Here is an 18521-nt window from a genome sequence, read left to right on the forward strand (position 1 = left end):
GCTTCAGACTAATGGCTACTTTGAGATGATAAAAGGGGATAAAGTTTTTGAACTATGAATCTAACATTGCCAGAACAGATTGATTGCATAGTAGATTTTTAAACAGAAAGTAAATTTTTAAACGTCATTAACTGCGTACCAATTCAGAAGTGCTATAGGGCCTATAATATGTCACACTGCACATATAGATCTACCTGACTTTTCTCACTTTTTGCCGTAGCATGCATGTTCAGAATGCAAACAGGGGCCAAAGTACACCTGAACAGCATGTCTACCAATTCAAGAGACTTCCTATATTTAATGTGAACCAGATAGAATCAATACATACTGAAAAGAAAATTGACTAGAAAATGGCATTTTTTTACTCTGTACTTTAAAAACATAACCCTGGAGCCCGAAATTACTGTCTTGACCATTTAGCAATTGATGTCAATAGAATTATGATTCGTGGAGCATTGACACCCAGTGTATCCCAAGCACCTTCGGCATAAACTGGAAGAACACCTTGTATATACACTGAATTTGAAACAGAAGGTCCCTCAGTTCATCAATGCCATAGTGTCCAACGGGCATTGCTCTTCTGAGGAACATTCCTAGACTCAGCAGTTTCCCTGAATTTCAACCAAACGAAGCCTCACAGTTGCTAAAATCCAGACAAAGGCCAACCAGACCTGGCCTGGCTCAGCTGCTGATGCTCTGTGCACTAATGGAGACCCTGTGAACTCAACTAACTGGATGGGCTGAAGAGTAAAGCGCCCCAAAGGTCAGGGATGTAAAAGCAGTTTCAAACCACCCCCTTATAAGCCCACCCAGGCATCTGTATAGGCTCCTGGTGCCAATGGTATGATTTATAAACAACCTCAAGGCTCCATGCTGGCAATGGAGAACCAGATGTCAAATCACCCCTCCTCACTGGCTCACCTAAAATGTTCAGAGCAGGGAGGCGAGAGACACAGGAGCTACCACAGAGACTCTCGGTCACCCGAAGGCTGGTTAAACTAATTCAGGGATACAAGCGGCTCGCAGCAGCCTAGCATACCACTGAACCACACCCTTGAACTTATTTCCAGCAATCCTAACAGCCTCTGCAGTCTAAGACCGTCTTGGGGTTTCCATCTGAAGTCCATATCCTGTAAGAAACGCTACTGCAGGATTCAGGGCCATGTTCTATGCTTTTCAGGATTCTCTATCCTCAGACTAACGTTCAGGCTCCTGCTGCTCAAAGAAACCTGGAAAAAAACTGTTGGTTTAAAATCTTGGTAGGTAAGTCAAACCCCACCAAAACCTGACTACTCTGAGGTACCTCATACTTACAGTCACTTCACCTCAAACTAATTTGATTTTAAAACTGAAGTTAAGCAACTTGTTAGTAATCACTTTTCAAGTATTTATTTATTTTGTTGGGGGAGGAAGGGAGGGAGGAGAGAAAAATCATGCTATTTAGCTTTCCAAGTATTTAACATAAAACCCAAAAGAGCTCCATCTGGCAACCAGCAGGATTTCTAAATAATCTAAATAGTATCTACATAAGAACCAGGCTGTCTATGGAGTAAGACAACGTCAACTTTTACAGCCACAAGAAGCCTTTATTAACATAAAAGGAAATTATAAAAAAATTAAGTTAGAACAGGAACAAGACACTGGCGAACTGACAAAAGACCCCAGGAATCTCTGCATTAATCTTGAAATGCTGCTTTTGACTTTGTCGGAATACAGCATCATACACTGTGTGGTTTTAAAAAAAAAAACAAAAACGAAAAACCCCCTTAGGTTCAAAAGGACTCTAGTACAATAAAAACAGTTCTAGGAAAAGATTCATATTAATGAAAATCAACATATAATTCCTCACTTTGCAACACAAGATGACCACTAGCATTTTAACATAGTTTGTGAAAAATATTAATATTTAATTCCACAGGCTTCACTGAGTCATTGATGAGGCCCTTCCATATCCACAGCTGTCCATCAAGAAGACGGTTCAGACTACTGCTGCTAATTATGCCAATTAAATATACCTTTGAACTACTCATATAAGAATTTTTATAATTCGTAATTCCCAAATAAATAAACACCTCTCAGAGTAGACACTATTTAATCTTCCAGGTTATTCACATGAAGGATCTGGCCTTGCAGTTCATACCTAGCCTGTATATTTTTTGGCCTGTTTGTGAAATGATCCAAAACTGCTGGTGGTTTGGTGTCCTATGTGAAATATTTTCATGGTCTTGATGCGCCTGTTAAGTTGCCAGTGGGATTTTCTGTCAGTTTTTTGGCAAATAGTCAAACAGTGAAACCAGTGGGCCCAAAAAAAAAAAGTTATGGTGATCCTGTGAGGATAGGGCAGCCTTGAAGCTCTGCATTTTTGCTATCCCTGGGCTACAGGAAGAGAATTTCTATCTGTCATTGCCCATCTGGCACCTTTCACAGGCAGCAAGAACAAAGAAATAAAATGTACTGGTCCCTACCATCTGCTTCTGCTCGTGAAGTCTGGAAAGAGCATAAGAGAGAAGAAAAAAATAATAATCCAACCCTTTCATTTCCCACCAAACTGTTCTGGCAGGTACACATTTTTGCCTGTACTTCCTACATATCTTAAGGGCAACCCTAGAGGCCCTTGGTTCCCTACAGCAATACAGCTGCTTGACGCAGAGCATCCAAACGCTCCTAGCCCCACATCGCCATTCACAAGTGTTTAACAGCCTGGAAAGAAAGGTTGTGTTGTTTGAGATTTTCTTTATTGGATCAGCCTCTGTTTTATCTAGAATAGGAAAATTCCTGTGGGTTTAATAGGAGGTATTACCCTACAGATTTTCTCTGGTTCCACCTCCTTTCCCATCAGCCACATCCCCTCTTGCTGCAAGGCTGCATACACCATGTGTTGGCTCGACCCCTTCTGTCTTTGACAGAAGTTTGGCCAAAAAGAGCAGATTTTCTGCTACTTTGATCATTTCCTGTGGTAAAAAGTGAAGGGAATTATCTGACCCATGGTCTTTTTTTTTTTTTTAAGCTTTGAAAAATAACATGAATTTACATTTGCAAGTTCCCTTAAATAGTGTAGTTGCTTTTCAATAGCATTTTGCTGCTAGTTTACTGGTTGTCTTACAGAAGTGTGGGGTTTTTTTAGAATCAGAAAACACATTGCTTCAATCTCAAATTCCAACACTCAGCTGCTGCATTAAATCAATAATGAACTTCAGTATGATGAAGCAGCAACCAAAAGGTAACATCAAACTCACAGACAATACAAAAGTGACAACTTCTTCCTTGTTAAAAAAATTCTTATATTTAAAAAATAAGCTTAATTCTCTTTCGGTGGGGACAGCGTTATTTTTGGCTACAAACATGCACTATGTAATGTGTTTAGAAATAAGTTAACCCTTTTATTAAGTGCACTATTATAGTAGATCTATAACATACATAAGCACTCCGAAATATTAAGGTTTTTTTAGTCAAAATCACCAGGGTTCCAGATCAGAAATCACATCTCATGCTTGTATGTTGAAACAGCGATAATCCCTGTTGACCTAAATGGTGTAAGCAAGGGCCTACAGTATGACGCCAAGTGATAATCAGTGACCTTGATGTGGCCTGCAGTTGCCCCCTGAAAACTAGTCCATTATGTATTTTTTCTGTCCCAGAAAGTACAAAGTAAAAGGAACAACATGAATATACCTACTGAAACAAAGTCTTATGCCAGAATTAATATTCTATGGGAATGCATGCCAAATAAATTATCACAGTATACATTAAGTTTTCATAAATGTGGCACTACAGCATTTAAAATATACGTATGTTCATGCTTAGTAGTGGAACCACACTCTTTCAGCTCAGAATATGCCACAATGTGCATACGTATACATAGACTTTTCCATGTTAATCATTTACTGTTGTACTTGTTTGCATCAAAAGCTTTTTTTTTTTTTTTTTTTTGAACTTTGCTGTGCTAATTATATGAACAGCACAGATTTTGACAGATACTCTGAGCTGAGGCCAGGGAATGCATGGCTCCCTTTGTGCAACTTCTACCCTGGAAAGAAATGATTGAACATTTTGGTGTTAAAATTACTGTTATTCTAAAATGTTATAGTAAGTTACTTTGGTGAATTTACTATTTATGTATGTATTTCTTTTTTAATCAGCCTGTTAACTAAAATCATGGCCTGGCTACATTTCACATTTTATTTTATAAAACCCACACACCTCAAAAGCAAGGGGAGATCTAGAGCAGTTTGTTTTCCTTCGGTGTTAAAAAAGGAAAAATAAGATACATATTTATGTATGTATGCACACACTTCAAAATATCATCAGAAAGGGGGGAAGAATCTGCAGTATCCTTGTTAAAACAAAAATTGCACTAAACCGCTTAAAACAAAGTCTTACCACAACAAAATCGGCACTATCATCATCAATATTATATTGCCTTTCATATGCAGAGGTAATAAGAAGGATCTGTGATCCATATAACCTCAATAATGTATAAATGAATCAAAGAGAATCTAATTAGTTCAGCAGCGCCAAAAATTATTAAGTAGGAACATCAAAAGAGCCAGTGGGACGCTAGATTTTTTTGTCAGACATGCTGTAGAGCTGCCCTTCAGAGTCCTCTGGTTTATATCTGGAAGCAGGCCTCACCAATGTAGGTCACGGTAACTTGAAAGAACTAAAGGAGCTAGAGTATGCCGCCCTAGTACCCATACCCTGCCCGAGCAGCACTGCCCTGCAGCCTCCTCAGCACCACCTCCACACGTCCCACAGAAGTTCTGCACCATCTAGGATCTATGCAAAGGAAGGGTGGAGCCAGTTCCTCACCTCCTGTCTGCAGCCACAGAAGATAGTACATCCTGAAAGCATGACGTTTGCTACAAGCCCTTTTTCCTCCTTCCCCTCAGTGCAACTGTGGAAAAGAAGGAAGGGTAGATTGGGATGGTATCTTGGCTCCCATGGAGATGTGCTACAAGGGAGGGAGACAGAAAGGATAGTTGAGCAGACAACCATAAACACTACAGAGGCACAGGACCTCCCTGTAGATGGCCTTGGCCTCCTATGAATCCCTCTGGAGCGCTACAGCTGTTCCTGCCATCCAGATGGGAAAACGTTGTGTGTGCGCACACACGAGAAAGCCCCTGAGGAAGTACCTGTGGAAGCATCTAAGTTGAAGTTAGAACAGCATGTGTATATATTTATTTATTTATGAAAATATAGCGAGAGAACTTTTATACTATCCCACGTTGATACAGACATCTGTACCTCTGCAGCATATACTGCTAGGGTTACACTGCATCTGAGATAACGTAGTGAGAAAATCATACCCCAGCTTGGACTGATTTTTCACAAAGAAAAGCCTTAATCATGCAACTCACTGAAGTCAGGAAAGTTTCATTTAAAAATAAACAAAACCTAATACTGGGGTCCACTGTACTGTCAATTTTCTTTTTTTCCTAACCCTGAGGATATGCATATATAAGCTTAGCTTCTGTCTCCTTCGGCAGGGTGTATTTGTCCACTACCCAGTAATGTTTTACTCTCCTTTGAAATTTAGTAAAAGCATCACGTGCAAGAGAAACAATAATGCTATAAAAGGAAGACCTTTCACTACTCCAAGACTGTTCCATAGCCAGGCTCAGAAGGTTTACTTCTTCAAAGGAATAAATATGACAGTATTTGTACAGTAAAGGTTTAAACCATGGTAACAACATTTTTAAGGTACGTTCTCCAATAGCTTTCAACATTGTTCAATTTGCAGACCTATAAAGAAAAAATCCAGTTATGCAACGGAGCTGGGCAGACAAACAAAGCGTCCTTGCCAGAAGACCTGCTCTTCTATTTACCTTTCATGGAAGATATAGTAGGCAATGGACCCCACAGGTCCACAAAGACCAGACTGAAAAACAATCATCACTGCAGTTACGGGAACTACTGCGGTATACCCTAAGGTCCACTCACGGTTTCCAGGGAATGCAACTGGAGGTGGACTGTGCCTCAAAAGTTACCAAACTTTCCCCATTATCTGCACCATCAAACTAGAACTACTTTGACAGAAATCTGTACTGAGGAGCTCCAGCACAAACCTCTGAGGAGTCAGAGGGCCCACTCTGGCAAGCCTTCACACTCCTAAGCAGACACGCGGAACAAGCAGGGCTATCCAGCAGGGTACAGTTTCTCAAGAAATCCTTACTAAATTAATAGGGTAACTCACAAATTTAACGCAGGTGGCCCACAACATCTACAAGAGTTAAAATACACAAACTTCTCAAAGATAACACAGAATACTGATAAAGACAAACAAAGCCAGCCTATGCCCCGCTGCAGCAGCCGCCAGCGCTCTGCAGCTAGAGCAATCCCGATGCATGCAGCACTGTCCAGCTTTCCATAAATACAACTACAGAGTATCTCTGTCAGAGGCGTCCTGAGGAGGAGGGGTGGTATTGCGGGAGGGACAGCATTTAGGAAAATAAAAGAACTGAACTGCAGCCTGTATGCTGCTGTCTAGAACTACAGTTGCATTTGTACCACCCATTCCCTGGGGAAAATGACATACAATGCAAACAGGCCTAGTTGTTCAATTATTCAAGTATTAAGAGATTCACAGAAAGACATCTGAGAAACATAACATTTTAATAGATGAAATAAATACTCCAGTACATGCAAGATAAAAACTGACATTGGAAAAAAATTAAAAATCACTTTTGTTATAGTGTAATTTTTTGTTTGTTTGTTGAAACACTCACAGTAGCTTTTCCCCCAGTTTGGAAATCAACACATGGAAAACATAATCACAACCTCCAGTCCTTCCACTCCTACACACCAAATGCACTTCTAACCTAACACTTGATGCAAAATAAAAAAGTCATACAAAACAAAAACAAACAAAATAGTAGCTACATCCATCATCTATGTGTTGTTGGGTTTTTTCATTTCTTTAAATGAGTGAGAACTGAGGTAACCTTTTCCTGCACAACCGAACAGTAAAATTTAGAAGGGAAATTTCGGAAGACAAGACAAGACAAACTTTAAAAACCGCACCCAGCGCGATTAAAGCTTTTTTTTTTCCTCCTTTTTTTTTAAGACACCCCCACCTCCCCAAATATAAAAAAACTTTTAAACAATTGTTATTACCATTTGTGTGAAGACCTTGCTGAATAAAGGAAAATTTATCTACAGATACTTGCTTGACGTTAAAGTAAAATAAAAAGAAGCCAAAACTGGCTACCTTTATTAGTACGTATAGTTTGAAAATGCTGTTCTGCTTCTTCACCACATGAAATCAAAGGATTGGGCTCATCCAAGCAAATTCTTTGGTATACAAAAAAGGGGTGAGGAGGTGGGATATTATTTTCCTTTAGCAATGACTGGGATCTAAACAGAAGATGTGGGGGTTAATTCACAGAATTGGAGTTCACTGGCGGTAAAGTCCTGGGTGAAGATCTTTCTCTTAGTGCCTGAGATAACAGGTTGCAACCATCCGAGACGGCGCAAGCTGAGTTCCTCAACCTTTCCCTGTAATCGCTCATTTTGGTGCTACTTTCGGGGTGTTGGGCTATATCCCTGAGGCATTGGGTCAGGAGCACACAAGCAGATACTACACTCATGGCTCCTCCTAGGATAGCAGTTTGCACAGCTTTGCCCTCTGGATTAATGGTGGCAGCTTTACCCAAAAACTGGGGCTCAGTGGCAAAGCCCACCAGAGCATAGACAGACTGCACCAAAGGTCCGCTGAACAAGACGCATCGGTTCCTCGTCAGCTCGCTGGGTGAAGTCTTGACCTCCTTGACACACGCCAAGAGGGCAGAGGCGCTGGTGCTCATACATTTGACACTGAGTTTGAACTGCTCCTTAGCAAATTTATCCTTGGATTTCTCACTGGCCAGCACGCAGGCGTCTGTCAGGAATTTCAAGTTCTTGGACATGTTCTGAGAAACCTCCAGCAGGAGCTGAGGGCTCATATCTGCCAAAGGGGTGGTCTTCAAGACCCCACAGCCGTGCTCCACCTCATGCCTACATCGGGTCACCTTGTAGCGATCCACCAAGCCAGGCATAGCAGGCTGGGCCCCCGGAGTCTCCACTGCAGCCAGGTAGGCAGCATGGGCAGAGCATTCTGTCAGGGAGACCACCAGCTCCCCCATCTCCATCAGGCTTTCCCCCACCTCCCCGAAGCGTCCCATATTGAGCTGGCTCTGGACGTCATGGGTCAAGATGGACAGTCCTTTGGTCCTGGCAATGATCGTGTCCCTGCACTTCTCGAAGGACTCACCGAAGACAGACAGGCTCTCTGTGTTCACCGGCCTGGTCTCGCTCGACAGCAGAAGCAGATCAGCCACCAGTTGCATCTTGATCTTGCAGTGGTCGCAGATAGAGATGAGCTTCTTCCTCTGCAGGGAACTGCTGCTGGGGATGCCGCCGCCAGACACCTCGCTGCTGGACTTGCCAGAGCCACCGCTAGCCATAGCGCCGGGGGGGCACTCGCATGCCGCTCGCTACCCCGCTGCCACCGCCTCCGCCACCGCCGCCCGAGCAGTCCCGACTGAGCCCGGCAGGATCGCTCTGCCTTTTCCGCAACATCATTCCATTAATCGCCGGGAGGCAAGAAAGGGCTCTGGGCGCCGCGGCTGCCGCTGCTGCGGGGAGCGAGCTCCGCCGGGGCGCCCGCCCCGCTCCGGCGCCAGCCTTCGCTCCTACGGCGCTCCCGCGGCGGGGCGGCGCTCGCCGGGAGCCCCCGGGCCCCGTTCCGGCATCGTTTACCTAAAAATGTAATTCTTTTTCTCTCCTCCTTTTCGCACGTCGGCTTCCCTCCCTTCACCACCTCCTCCTCCGGCTTCCCGGCTGCGGGATCCTGCGCAAAGTTCCCTTTACCAGACGGAATACCTCAGAGACGCCCAGCAGTCGCGGGGAGTTGGGGGCAGGGGCGCAGCCCTCCAAGTTGCTACCGTGCCCCCGGCTCCTGGGGTCGGCCAGCGCCAGCCGGGCGCAGCTCGCAAGGGCCGGAGGGGCGGCGGCTGCGCACCATGTGCCGCCCCCGGCGCGCCCGCCGCGGCCCCGCGCCGCCGGCTCGCAGGAAGCGCCGCGGAGGGTGTGGCCCGCCCGCCGCCCCAGCCCCGCCGCGCACCCCGCCGCCGGGCCGGGGGGAGAGGGGGCACCGCGGGGATGGGGGGCACCGCGGGAGGGGACGGAAGGGGGGGAAAAGAGAAAGCGGAGGAGGGGGAGAGAGAGAAAAAAAAAAGCTCCACCGGATCGGGGTGCTGGGGGCGGGCGGGCGGGATCCGTTCCCCTTCCTTCTGCCGCTGCCTCACTCCTTCCTGCCTCGACCATTCACGCGGCCGCTCCGAGCTCGCTCCCCGCCGCCGCCGCGGTCCATGCCCCTTCGCCCAGGGCCCCGCAGACTCCGCGCCGCCGGCCCCTCCTCGCTCGGCTCCCGCTGTGGCCGCCGCCGCACCAACTTAGGCTCTTCCCGCAAACAAGGGTGGTGGCTCCGGGCTGCAGCCGCGGATGCTGCGACCCGCCCGGCCTTGCGCTCCTCCTGCCATGTTTTCTGGCCGAGTCGCCAACTCCCGGGGGGGGGGGGGGGGGGGGGGGAAGAAAAATATAAAAAAACGGGGTGGGGGGAGGAAATTCTTTTAAATTGCCTTTCTCAGGCTTTCAGACAAACTATTGGGAAGAGGCGGCTGCGGCGGATCTGCCAGCCAGACGCTGCATGGCTCTGAGGGAGGCTCCCCCCTCCCCGTTGCCTTTGCTGTAACCTCACTTAAGCCTATCGAAATCTTTTGTGCGGTGTCACCGCCCTTCGTTTAAATCCTGCCCTCCCCCCGCCGCCCCGCTCCACGCCCGCCGCCTCACGCTCCGCCCAGGCGGAGGGGGCAGCAGCGCCCTGCCGCGGCGGCACCGCCCGCCCGGCGGCCGCGCCAGGCACCGGCAACGGCACCAGTGGCCGCCTCGCCGCGCCTCACAGGCGCGCTGCCCCGCCGGCCTGAGGCGAACCCCATCGCCGCCGGGCGGGGAAGGAGGGAGGGCTGAGAGAATAAATAAATGACGGCGCGGGGAGGGCAGGAGGGAGAGGCCGGTGGGAGGAAAGTGAAACGGAGCCGGAGCGGGGCGGCCGGCTGAGCCTCAGCCCGCCTGGGCTGGTGCGGCCGCCGGCTGGGCGGGAGCGCGTTCTGCACCCCGGAGACGGCAGAGATGGCGAGGGGGGCACCGAGCAGCCGCCCCGGCGCCCCGGGTGCCGCTCCCCGCGGGGCCCGCCGCCCCGGGCAGCCCGCCAGGTAAGTTTGACGCTCCGGTCGAAACTCCCGTCCCTGTGAGGGCTCGGCGGGGTCCCGCGGGGCAGCGCAGGGCAGCGGGCTGGCGGCGCCGGGCGCCCTGGGCCGGCCGCCGGGCTCCGGGCGGGGGGGATCCGTTGCCCCTCAGGCCGTGTGGCAGCGGGCTAGAGACCCCGCCACTGCGGTGAAGGCTCTGCCTGCGTACCTCAGCGGGGCCTTAGGCTGGCTCTGCCTTCATTCAGTTAAAAAGCCCATCCTCTTGCTAGCTGTAATTGGCGCTGTAAGTGCAGTATGGGGTATTACTACATCTTTATTTACATAGAAACGTCTGCCTCAGCACTGGTCTTGCCCCATTTTTTACACTAGTGAAAATTAATTTGGTATGTTTCGCTCGTGTTTCTGTTATTCTTTTTGAAGACTGGTTACCATTTGTTAGAGTTTAGCAGGGACGACGTAAACCTACTGACACTAACTTTGCGTACGGAAAGCCTCTGCAAAGAAGACTTTCTCCTCTGGCCTGTTTCCATTCTGCAGCACACCGAGAACTTTATTAGACGGTTCTTGTTGAAAGCAAGACGTTACGCTCAGTAAATCTGAGGCATTCAAGTAAATGCAATTAAACAATAATAAAATTAAAATTAGTAATCAGGATGGAACAAGTTATATGAAGGTGGGTTTAATGCTGCCTGGGATGCTTCCAAAGGGAATATATAGTTTGGTAAATGGCAGTGATGAGAACACTGCTGTGCCACACATCAGACTCACTGATGTCCCACACAGCAGACTCACTTCCGTTAGGCAGTATCTCCATCAACGTAATCCATAATAATCTGAGTCCATGTTAAGACCACACTTTGTTTGTTACATATTTTGGTGCCGCTTAAGCCGCTGCTCAATAATAACATTCTTTTGCTCCATTCAATCAGACGTTCCTTTTCAAGTTAGCCTCTTAATTCTAGGCATATACAATGCACTTGGCAGGCTACAGAAATACATTTGTCCCAACTCACAGTTAATATCTTGCTACATTCATACGACTGCAGGGCTCTAAGTGACCTTGGTATAAATGAAAATTGGACCAGACTGCTCACTTGCAGGCCAGATCCAAAAATGTCCTGGCACAGAGCCCGTCGAATGGATTGCATATACTTAAAGAGCTTCAGACAAATTTATTTGTACATATTCTCACCCCCATTAGATAGAGGAACCCTTGGCCTTCTCTACTGACTTGTAGGGAGGGACATGGGCAGGATGAATACAGATTTGAAAGCAGAGGGTTAACAGGATGTATGCTGTTGGGGGGCAGGAGGAAACCCTTGCTGTAGAGCCAGACTTGAGGAAAGGGGCAGATACTGAAAAAAATGGCAGTTCTCCACCCATCCCTCCTCACAGAAACAGTGTGAGGGAAATTCTGTTTACTTGAGTCAGATTATAGCAGTTTAAAGGAAGGTCATGATTTGGTCCTAAACGATTTTGGCTTACTGCCAACAACTCGTTTTCAAAACTAAATAGGAGTGATTTCAGAATACTCTGAAAAATAAAAAGCAATGGGCAGCAGAAGCCAGCTGAATAGTATTTCAAAGTATTTCCAGGTATGTCCTTAAATGAGGCAGTGAGGTATTATGTAGCACAAGAAACGACTCTCACAAATATTAACCTAGTTTATTTTTAATGAGGGTTGACTACATTTAATTAGAGTTTGAAAGATTTAATTTTAGAAAACTTAGGTCTCACCCCTGGCTAGAAGAGGGGTTAAATGACCTAATAATCTTTTCCATTTTTAGGTGCTGCTGCTATGATGCTCCGTGTGATCTGTGCCATTCCCCAAGGACAATGTGGAGAGATCCTTGGTTTGGACAGTTCCTGCTGTGGCTCCCCCACCAGCCTTTCTCCCAGCCGCCCACACCAGAAACACGGCTTGTCCGTAACCTGTGGTAGTTCCTAGCAGCTGATGGGGCCACCAAAGCTCTTTGCAACTGCTATAATATAATGCAGATATTCTTTGAGCTCCTTTAATCTGCCCACGAGACTGACCCAGCGCTTTTCAGCCTCAGTATTAGGAAGGGGCGAAACAGGTAATTGTTGCCATGTGGTAGGTGTTGCTTGTGGACAGTCTGTCTCCAAGGCAGTCGTTGCCAAATCTCTTTTTCCTCCAGTAGAGCCTTGGCCATTCAGCTCTTCTACATATGAAATATGTAATAAAGAATGACCTGATGATTGCTTTTGGTTTGCTGTTTGGAAAGTGTAGAATACCACCTTAACTGGTTGTTTTCACCATGGAAGAGGCATTTTTTTGGAGCTGCAGCCTGTTAGATCCTTCCTACCAACTGCGTTGTTGCTTCATAAGTACACCTGGCCTGGCTAGGTTCAAGATCACTCATAGCCATGGTTTACCATGGTTATTTGACCATCAAGACATAGTCTTACTGTAAAAGGGAGCCTCAACAACAGATTCTCTTGGCTCCAGTGATTTAGGATCAGCTAGTTACATGCTTTAAAGGTCCAGTAGATGTATCTGCATGGTTTAGGAGGAAACTTGGTGTTTGGGGTGGGTATTTCCTTCAGAAGTCTTTCACACATCTCTTTCGAGGAGAATGTGTGCGTACCCATTTATTTCATGGCTGCTGAGTCCAAAGGTGACCTGCAGGACTTGGGCAGCTCTGTGAGTTGGTGTACAGACTTAAAAGACAGGAAAATCAGGTGACCATGCTTGGTTTTAAAAAGATTTCACTGACAGAGTCTGAAATAACTCTGGGGCTCGAAACAGCAGGCATTGTCACATAGAAGGGATTAAAAGGCTTTTTAGTGTGGCTTAGTAGTGTCCAGAAGATTGGCTTACTTGTATGAGCCCTTCTTTTGTCACATTGATCTTTATTTTGCATTGTGCTTAGTACAACTGCAACTGCAGGCTGAAGTCTCCTTTCCTGAATCATCTGACAGGACTTGGCCCGTTCATTGCTTAGTAAAACCCTTTTTTGTGGAGGAATTGATTCTTGCCAGTGTTGAGTAATAGCTGAAGAATACCAAGTTGCAATCATTTAATCAACATGGTATGTGGCCAGGTTGTTGAGAGGAAGTTACTATACAATGGGTTATACTACTTTATATTACTTTCATGTATAGATATATCAGTTTAACTTAATAGGGAGCTACCTGATGAAGGAATAAAAGGCAATTCAGTGGTTCCCCTGTGTCAGCTCTATGTGACTAAACCTAATACATGTGAGGTGGTAATTACAAGACGGTAGCTCCAATTCCGATGCAGCTAGCTTGTCAGGCTGAGAACTAAAAATCAGAAGATAAAGTTGGTAGAGACTGATGGAAGAAATACTTTAAGATAGAGGCAGACTTTGCAGAAGAGGCTGGAAGAAGCTGAGCCTTCCTCTCTGCAGCAATGGACTGGTAAGTCATACAGAAGGAAAGTCAACTGTGTTGACTGGTTTATTGTTTTAAGATCTATTTGGTCTTAAATGGTTTGGTGCTAAGTAAGTGTTTTGCAGTTAGTAGTTAGAGTGATTTTCTTCATGAGAGACTAAACCGGCAGGTCTGGGTCTGCCTCAGATCTGCAGAGGCACTCATGGTTGATACACTAGGGATGCAACCTGAGAACTGGTCTGTGTGTAGCAAAAAAAGACAGACAGAGATCTGGAGGAACCGCTAACTGGTCACTTGCGACAGCAACATGCAAGCACAGTCACAGGTTTTGCTTTTTCAAATTTGAAAATGATTTTGTGTATAAATAATTAGCTTTTTAGAATAATAGATAGGCTTTTGCAGACAGGCTTAACCTTGGTGTTTTGATGTGTTTTTTTTCTTTTTTAAACATGGCATAGTTAAAAACACAATGTCAAAGGTAAGAAAAAAATTATCACATGGATAGCAGTAATGCAAATATGTCAGTTATAGCTAAAATACTGGTTAGGTCCTGTTGCTCAACTGAAAGATAATACAGCAAAAGAGGTTTTTATTTTGTTGTCCTTTTATTCACGATTTATTGTACTGTTGTTTTCACCACTTACCATATATAATTGATTGGTCGTCCCCTGCTGTTACCATGGATATTTAATACGCTGACATGGAAAAGAGGCATTTTTATGAAGAGGAAAATGCAGCTACAAAACTCCTTGTGCAGAATTGAAGGCTGTGCCATATTCTGTGTTGATACAGCCAATAGAGCTTTCTGCTTCATGTTCTTATCTACCCTCTACACATAGGGATATGCATCCCACGCCTCGTGTCTTATGAGGCTAGCACCTAGGAGAGTGTTAGGTGCAGCATAGCCTCCTTGGGCCCACGGTCCCGCCCTGGAGCAGGGAGGAAGGGCCAGGTTTGTAGGTCGGTTGGCTTGAGACTCAGAAGCCCTTCATGGAAGAGTGATAAATGCTGTTGATAAGGGTGGTCCAACATAAACAGGAATCCAGGATCCTCCCTTCAGACTCTTTGGTATGGTTTGTTGGTTTGGGTTTTTTTCACTAAGATCAAAAGAGAACACAGTATTTTGAACAAGACGTGCGAGGGCCCACCCTTCCTGAATTGCACTTTTAGTGGTGTGTTCTGTCCTGCAGCTGCAATACTCTACAGAAGGGTTTGGGTTCCCCCCTCCTCTTTTAATATATATCATGAGAGAAATTCAATAGATGGTTTCATAGAGGTCTCTGCACTTTTCTCATTGTGCCTGTGTGTTCTGTGAGGAGAGCTGTTGATCATTATCAGTTTAAGTCTAGCACCTTTAATTCATCAGAAGTTCATGTAATGTATTACTTACATTAGATGTAGGTGCCAAAACTGACCTGTAAACCTAAAATAAAACTGGGACTACAAAATTAAGTTCACTTAGATTGTGGAAATTAGGCTATAAATGGAATTCCTGCAGGAACTGTGTAAACCGTCTTTGACATTGGTTTAATGTAATTCTTTGCTTAATAGGGTAACTTTAAATTGTATAACCAGTACATAGTTTTAACCAGCACAGATCTGTAGCAAATTTTGCAGTCAGATGAGTATTAACAGGAACATTCTGTGGTGTTTCTGAATTTAAGGATTACAGCGTATAGCTTTATTGCAGCTGACTGGACAGTCAGGCATCGTACCCCCTTCCTGAACCCCGTCAGACAGGTAATGATACAACGCTACCATGTCATTTGTCAAACTTCTCCATTCAGTAAATAAGTTTATAATTTATAAAATGCACGTGCACAGGGTAACATAGATTTAGGGTAAAGGTTTATTTTGTGGTCAAAACTGAAATCTCAGATTCTGAATTACTTGTGGTAAAAACTGAATTCAGAATCTGAATTTCAAGGTTAGTACCTGAATTAGTATTTCATGTCCAAATCACAATAATTAATCCCTAATTTGGGAGAATTTTGAATTAAAGGCTTAATTTTTCAAATTGAACCTGGGAATTCAAGGTCTGGCTAGCTCTGTAATAAAGATCTGCATTCTCTTAATAGAGGGCAAGTGAGCATGCTAGTTTTATGCATGAAATTAATTTGAATATTGAAATTATTCTGAATCATTCAAATGTTTATGCTCTAGATGACAGCATATTTTGCTTGCTTTGCTGCTAGTACCAGTATTGGAAAGCGTATTTTCTTTTCCTTCTTGAGATTTAGAAAGATTTTTTTTTTAAAGGTAGCATATTCAGGTCTGATTCTTCAAGGTTTTTTCCAGAATGTAACTGCATTTAGAGGCCTGAATTAACACATGCACTGTCGTTGCATGAGAGCTCATGCATTAGATTGTCTCTGCGGGGGAACATTTAGGGTACTTCAGCTAATTTGACCTATGAAAACATTAATTTTGAATGTTTTACTGAAGGTAACTCAGAATATCCTGACATTCTGCAAAATGTATGACAGTGCTTTCAAACAGGGTAAGAATACTCTGAATGCTGGGTCATCTCAGAACTTGCTTCAAGTTTTCCAGGATCTGCTACTCAGCAAGTCTTCTGTATTATTTAACACAGTATTGTCCTGGTCCTTTACTAAGCCGGTAGGTGCAAAAGCAGCTCTAATGCCTCTCAGGCTGTATGCAGAGCACAGCTGTACACCAGACCTCAATCATTTTAGATACTCAAAGTAATCACTAAAAGGCTGCCTTTCGCAACACTTCATTCATCTGAGCCAGTATTGAACATCCTTTTGTATTAGCAGAGTTCTTAAAATGAATTAATTCTTCCAGACATGGCACATGTTGGTAGCAGGTAGTCCTTGCATGTTCATTCTCCAATCTGTATGCTGAGGGCTGACCTTTTGATCCTGTTAGTTTAATCTCTTAATTGTCTGTCCGTCCTTCGAAGAAGGTGCTGCCCTTTCCTTGATGAAGTCAAGTTCTTTGTTCTTCCCAGGTTTCATTCCAAGGAATGTCAAGGGACAAGCTTTGTACTGTATTTGCAAAGAAAAGTAAAATGTGATGAATGAGAATCCACTTTAGAATAGAAAACTGCCTATAACCCCCCACCAGCGTGCATATATAATATAATGTAATAGTAATATAATATGATATATGATATAGATATAAAATAAAAATAGAAAAAATACATACACATTCTTCTCCAAACTCATCAGAAATAATGGTAAGGGAAGTATATTTTGCACAAATATAGTTCCAAAAATGCAGGTTATATTGGGAAAAAAAAAAAAAGAGAATCCCAAACTTCATTAACAGAAATTTAAAACATCCTGAATCCTCCCGTATTACAGCTTGACCCAACCCTACTCAATAATGAAAAGAGTTGATACCAACAGGGGGAGGTAGATTTGCCTTTCTGATAAGGCCTAACATTGTAATTGAAGTACTACTAATAAAAGTTGCATGTTGCAGAAGTAAAAATGACAGCCACAGCTTGAGACATTCCCTGGCATGACTAGGTAGGACTTCAAGCTAAAAGATAAAGCTTTAAACACCTTACTTTTGCGACCTATAGTGAAAGTAGCCATCTATTTTCAGATATGTTCTGTATTGTAATCATAATAGTGCTAGCTGTTAGGACTATGAGAACTTTCAAGGAACATGAAAATGCTTATGCTATAAAAAGCCTATTTGTGTGATTCTATAGATACTCTGAACAAAATACAGTGTGCTTCAATAAAAAGAAAATGCAATTTAATTTGCCACTGTCAGTGATACGTATTTCTAGCTGCATTGCTTTTGTTTCTTGCATGAGAAAGAACAGCAGAGTACAGAGGGAGGCTGAATACGTGTTTGTCGTGTGGCTGACTCCACAAAGAACATACTTTGAACAAGTTCTTCCTGGACACAGAATTCTGCCTGAACAGAGGTAGTTGCAAGGACAGAGCCAAGCGTGAGAAATACCTTCCTTTCAAATCAAAGCTTTTATATGCATGACAGGGAAGTGCATAGCGTTGTTTGGTGCGCTGCTGGATATACTGAACAACTTCTTCCTTTACCAAAGGGAATTGGATTACTTTTGAGACCACATCTGAATGTAGCCCCAGATAATAAAGTCAAAGTCGGCTTGATTTGTTCTAATAAGAGAAAACAGAACTGAAGAAAATATTTCCCAGTAGAAATTCAATGAAAATATTTTATGCTGTAATTCCAGCATTCCAAAATTGAATCTTTAGTCTTTTATTTCTTTTTCGCAGTGAATGTACACGTGATCCACTAATAACAAGTTACCAGAAACATATTTTAGTAAAACCTCATTAGTCAGGGCAATCTGATATAGTAGTATACCTTATGTTCATTATATTTAATGAGAAATCACTGAGCAAATGTGCTCATTAGTGATTTATTGGACAGCTTTGTGAAAGGTGCTTGACTAAAACCCCATTTCAGTTACTGTACATTTAACAAGCTCCATGAATAGCTATGGTCTAACTGCTTCCTGTTTCTCAGGCATACTGGCAGTACGTCTGAATGTTATAGAATGATAACCCTCAGTATGGAGGTTGCAGACCAGGCTGGTTGTTTATCAGGGTGCTGAAATCTTGGATCCCACATCCTCTTCTGCTGTTTCTCATGCTATGCATGCACTTAGCAAGCTGCTGCTTCATGGGGCATGCCTCCCTGGCACTCACAAGCTACATAGCCCTTCAGTGTCTTATCATTTCAATAGTCTGCGCTTCAGAAAGCCTCCCAAAGCTATGCCCCTGCCTACTGACTGCTTTTGTTTTGTATTTGCCACTGTGCCCATAAGGGAAGTGGGCTGCTAGTTCATTATAGGACTGTACACAGTAACGGAATCGGGGTTGAACTGTGCACTCTGTAGAACTAGTTCCTCTGCTCTGAACCTGCTCTCTCTTC

General features: G+C 44.3%; 1 protein-coding gene and 1 long non-coding RNA gene across 3 annotated transcripts; one reads left to right on the forward strand and one right to left on the reverse strand.

The window, feature by feature from the left end:
- Positions 1-6596: 6596 nt before the first annotated feature.
- Positions 6597-9749, reverse strand: TLNRD1 (talin rod domain containing 1). Of its 2 annotated transcripts, none has more exons than XM_075100521.1 (2): positions 9225-9749; positions 6597-8739 (listed from the first exon to the last, which is right to left on the reverse strand). In XM_075100521.1, the coding sequence occupies exon 2, from the start codon at positions 8442-8444 to the stop codon at positions 7377-7379; it is 1068 nt and encodes a 355-aa protein (XP_074956622.1). In that variant the 5' UTR covers positions 8445-8739; positions 9225-9749; the 3' UTR covers positions 6597-7376. The 2 variants fall into 2 exon arrangements, with proteins under 2 accessions (XP_074956622.1, XP_074956620.1); XM_075100519.1 differs by having other exon boundaries at positions 6597-8830.
- A 37-nt stretch (positions 9750-9786) lies between these two features.
- On the forward strand, positions 9787-16900 carry LOC142060389 (uncharacterized). The gene is made up of 2 exons (XR_012661720.1): positions 9787-10253; positions 12035-16900. It is a non-coding gene; the product is annotated as an uncharacterized LOC142060389 (long non-coding RNA).
- Positions 16901-18521: the final 1621 nt, after the last annotated feature.

The sequence above is a fragment of the Phalacrocorax aristotelis genome, chromosome 7 (assembly GCF_949628215.1).
Source record: "Phalacrocorax aristotelis chromosome 7, bGulAri2.1, whole genome shotgun sequence".
Classification (NCBI taxonomy): Eukaryota; Metazoa; Chordata; class Aves; order Suliformes; family Phalacrocoracidae; genus Phalacrocorax; species Phalacrocorax aristotelis.